The 4,780-nt window shown below is 37.5% G+C and overlaps 1 protein-coding gene across 1 annotated transcript; it reads left to right on the top strand.

Moving 5' to 3' along the window:
• The first annotated feature begins 1,711 nt into the window (after positions 1–1,711).
• LOC149803571 (very long chain fatty acid elongase 6-like) lies at positions 1,712–3,185 on the top strand. Its single transcript, XM_089953310.1, has one exon. It carries the CDS (start codon positions 1,955–1,957, stop codon positions 2,753–2,755), a length of 801 nt encoding a protein of 266 aa, XP_089809436.1. The 5' UTR covers positions 1,712–1,954; the 3' UTR covers positions 2,756–3,185.
• Positions 3,186–4,780: the final 1,595 nt, after the last annotated feature.

Genomic DNA, 4,780 nt, shown 5'->3' with positions numbered 1-4,780 from the left:
TTATTACTCTCTCTCTCTCTCTCTCTCTCTCTCACACACACACACACACACACACACAAGTTTTAATCACAATAGTTTAACACTGCATGATGTAACCGTAGATTATATTCATTAACTTTTTTAAATCAGAAATTATCAAGGGGGTGGTTGTGGTTATAGCTTAAGTGTGTATTGTCCACCCATTAAATATATGCAGTTCTCAATTTTAGTGTTATATTCCTGCAACTTTTTAATACGTTGGTATTATCTGACCTGATAACAACCTAGGGACGATTCAAACTGGCCAATATTAGATCCAAGGTCGTTTACTATATTCGTCCGGGAACTAAAAAAAAATTAAAGAAAAAAGAAACCACACAAAACCAGTGTGACGTGATCAGGCTAAAGGGTGGCAGTTATAGTGGACTCGCATCGAAAATAGTCAAGATACTACTACTACTACAAATAGTAATAAATGCCTTTGTGGCACGTTTAGCTCCAGGTCCCCATCCAACTAATATGGGTCAGCGGTGAAAACTCTCAACCGGATCTTTTTTTTTTGGGGGGGGGGGCACTAGACAGACCCCCTCCCATCGCTCCAGAAGTGTTTTTATCTGTGTTTGAACCCCCTAAGGTGTGTTGTAATGCTTTTTTTTAAAAAAAGGTTCCAAATAGAATTTTGTTAATTATTTTTTATTTAGATAAGAATTTGTAACGGGATGCTTATATTCCACAGTGTGTTTGAAGAATCTAGCCTGGTTCTTCCATCTAAAGGGTTGTTCTTTCGATCTTGGGCTTTTATTGTCCGAGTCGGAATCCCATGTTTGTTCTAGTGATCTTTGCTAAGGATCTGCTATGTCCTGCATTTGCTCTATGTTTATTTGCTATATTGTATTTGCTATAGATTTTGGTGTGAGGACTGTGTGTATGTGTGTGTGATTTAGATTTTTAACGTAGCTTTAACAATTTTTCAGTCATATCGCTACGATGTCTGCAGTGTGACAGTTTATAGTGATGTCTAGCACTGGGGCATCATGCCGCAGACATGTAGCATGATGTCCCACCCAGTCACATTATCCTGACACCAGGCCGACCAGTCCTAACACTAACCTCTTAATGCTGAGCGCCAAGCAGCTGTAAATACCATTTGTGTAAGTCTTTGGTATGACTTGGCCGGGGATCGAACCCACGACCTCCCACATCAGAGGCGGACGCTCTAACCACAAGGCCACAGGAGCGGTGAGTGTGAGGACAGCAATGTATGTCAAATTTCAACCGGGTTGTATACAGGGACGTCATTAATTTTTTCGGGGGGGGGGGGGGTAACTTGACGGGCTTGTTAATTTTCGTATATAGGCTACAGCAATTTTACAGAACATGCAAATGGGGGGGGGGGAGGCAATTAGTCCCCCCCCCCCACAATGTACGTCCCTGGTTGTATATCATCGATATAAAAAGAAAATATTTTTCCTTTTTTTGTGTTGGAAACTAACGAATTATGTTTTAATTTTCTTCTTTTTCTTTTGATTTTCTTTATCAAATTTTGAATGAGAAACGGTTGCTATTACAAAATAAAAGAAAAATCATACAGCTTTAGCGTGTGCGCTGTTTGTGAGAAGTTTCTCATTTTTCCTAGGAATTATTCAGGGGTGAAGAGCCCATGTGTCTTACTTAGGGATCCGCACTATGATCCAGCGTGCCAGGTCTACTTTTACAGCGATTAAAGTTCGTAGCAGGACAACGGACCAATGTAACAAATCAACAACGATAGCATTAGGTTCTCCGTTTATAACAAAATATTTGATTGGTCCTTTAATATTAGTTCACTTTCATTATCCCGAGTCAGGAAGGTACGAGACGCTACCTGTTATAAATAACTGTTTGGCTTGTGCGGAACGTAATACAGAAACCGGCTACCCCACTTTTGCTGAACTTTTGGTACAGTGACACCCATTGACGACTTCTGGTCTAAAAAATGGCATTGAATGAAACGTACGTATTTTCTTTTGAAAAACAATGGGATTATCCTTCTTCTCATAAATACATGAAAGAACATTGGGCAGACAGTATTATATATTCTGCGGTGTATTTGATAGTTATCTTCGGAGGTCAGTTTTACATGCAAAAGAGGAAACGATTCGATCTTCGGCCTGCGCTGGCACTTTGGAGCGGTATTTTGGCAATATTTAGCATCGTGGGATCGTTTCGTGTGTTACCCGAACTGATTCATTCGGTGAGGGACCATAGTTTGGAATACTCTGTGTGTTCAGGGTCTTACTTTGAGGATCCGGTAGCGGGTTTCTGGGCCTTTCTCTTCATATTATCCAAGGTAATAGAGTTGGGAGACACTGTGTTCATCATTCTGAGGAAACAGGAGCTCATTTTCCTGCATTGGTACCACCACATCACCGTCCTCTTGTACGTTTGGTACAGCTACCCTGAGAAGATCGCTTCTGGCCGCTGGTACATGACAATGAATTTCCTGGTTCATTCGCTTATGTACACCTACTACACCCTTCGCGCTATGAAATTCAACATTCCAAAACAGGTCAACATCCTTATAACATCACTACAGCTGTTGCAGATGGTCATTGGCATAGCAATAAACATCTTCACGTATAATGTTTTAAATAGTGGTAGAAATTGTCAGCAGACCTATTTCAACGTAAAAATATGTTTTATTATGTATTTTAGTTATTTTGTGCTATTTGTTCAATTTTTCTATACTACATATATTGCAAAGAAGCCTAAAACAGGCCACAACAAACAGCAGTGATAAAAGGTCTTTTATAAATATTCATTTAATTGACATAAAGGCCAAATCCATATTTGTTGTGTATGCAATCAGTTTGTTTAAACAAATGGATTACTAGTTTTGTAGACCAGTTTAGAAAAGTGAGCATAATTCTTAAACATTATTTGAAGTAAAGATTCATTTTCTGCTGAACTTTATGTTAAAGTGTGAAATTAGAGACAATATATTGTAACTTTGGGAATACAGCGCAAGATCTGGGATTTCTTTACTACTGCAACTCAAGCTGTACAAGCTGTAAACAGGAAAGACATTCAGCATAACAGCACATGCCTTCCAAACATTATGTTGCTAGATTTTTTAAAAAGAATTTGATGTGCAGTGTTCATGTGTTAAATCTTTGTATTAGAATACAGTTCTACAACTGAAAATAGCAATGAAAATCTTGGTCGTAGCTTTTGTTTTGTTTGTTGTTTTTTATATAATTAAAACAAAATTATAGTTGTGGTCCTTGGAAAGAAGTGGCAACTGATATTTGAGTCAGAGCATTGAGACAGGGAAATATTGATGTAATTGTTTCTATTTGACCCATCAATCTATGAGTCAATACTTTCACCAAATTTTTGTGAGGCAGGATGATACATTCATATTTGCTCACCAGAACTTGCTATTGGTTTGTAGTTACCAAAATAGATGCAAACATTAGAAACTTGTACATTTTGTTATACATACCTTACAACTGAGTACACTTTATAATACATACCTTACAACTGAGTACACTTTGTCATACTTATCTTACAAATGAGTACACTTTATAATCATACCATTCAACTGAGTACACTTTATAATCCATACCTTACAATTGAGTACACTTTATAACATGGGTACCCTCATGATCCCCCCCCCCCCGAAATCATACTGCATAGATAGATAGATATATATATATATATATATATATATATATATATATATATATATATATATATATATATATATTCTGATGAATTTAATCATGCAGATGAAGCTGAAAATGTCACAAGATTCTGTTCAAAATGCTTAAGAAATATTAGCTTTAGTTTCAAACTGCTTACAATACTAACTCTCCTGGCTGTGACTTACTGACCCCCATGCAAAAGATCTCCCCCCTTGCAAAAGATCTCCCCCCATGCAAAAGATCTCCCCCCTTGCAAAAGATCCTGTGAGCACCCAATGCTTTATAATACATACTTTACAACTTAGTACACTTTATAATACACACCTTACAAAGGAGTACACTCTATAATACATATGTTGCAACTGAGTACACATTATAATACATACCTTCCAACTGAGTACACTTTATAATACATACCTTCCAAAGCTTGTTGTAGGGTTTAATGCCATTTTTCAGCACAATATAGGCTATACATGGTGGTCAGTATCAGTGGTGGAGAAAGAACCCAGAAAGAACCACCAACCCACGAGAAGCTACTGGGAAGCTTTCGTATGTACCCACATTGGCCGAGCCCGCTTTCCAAAGCTAAACATTGTACTATATATATAATACTTGTTGAATCACAAGAAGTACTGATGTTCATTTGAAGCATGGATGTTGTACAACTGTTATAATACAAGACATTCAGGATTTGTTGCGGTAGTGATTAACATGTCATGTCTGGTTTTTAAAGGTGCAATATATTGACATTGTTAGGAACATCTGTCTGTCCTTACATCTGTCTATCCACTACATAGTTTAACCTCTGTTAATAATGATTTTGAAATCCTTTAGAGCTTTTTTTTTGTATTTTCATGTGCATGTCCAAGAAGTTATCACAGAAATAATTTGCATCATGAATTACACTTATGATGAATGTTGGTTTGGTTTAGTGTTTTATAGCACTGTATCACAAGTAGGTTATTTAGTGCCAAGGAGTAAAGTGCTTTGCTCAAGGACATGCCACACTAGCCAACCTGGGCTGATACAGCATTTAGGATTCCAACCCATATTCTTTCAATCCCAAATCCTGGTATGCTAAACACACCACCTGCCTTCACCACTTGCCTCTTGCA

The sequence above is a fragment of the Sinohyriopsis cumingii genome, chromosome 3 (genome assembly GCF_028554795.1).
Source record: "Sinohyriopsis cumingii isolate HCF-2022 chromosome 3, ASM2855479v2, whole genome shotgun sequence".
In the NCBI taxonomy this organism is placed as follows: Eukaryota; Metazoa; Mollusca; class Bivalvia; order Unionida; family Unionidae; genus Sinohyriopsis; species Sinohyriopsis cumingii.
This window is presented reverse-complemented; position numbering and strand designations above follow the sequence as displayed.

Coding starts and splice junctions, on each gene's coding strand:
- LOC149803571 (XM_089953310.1), top strand. CDS start 1,955: ATGGCATTGAATGAAACGTACGTATTTTCTTTTGAAAAACAATGGGAT.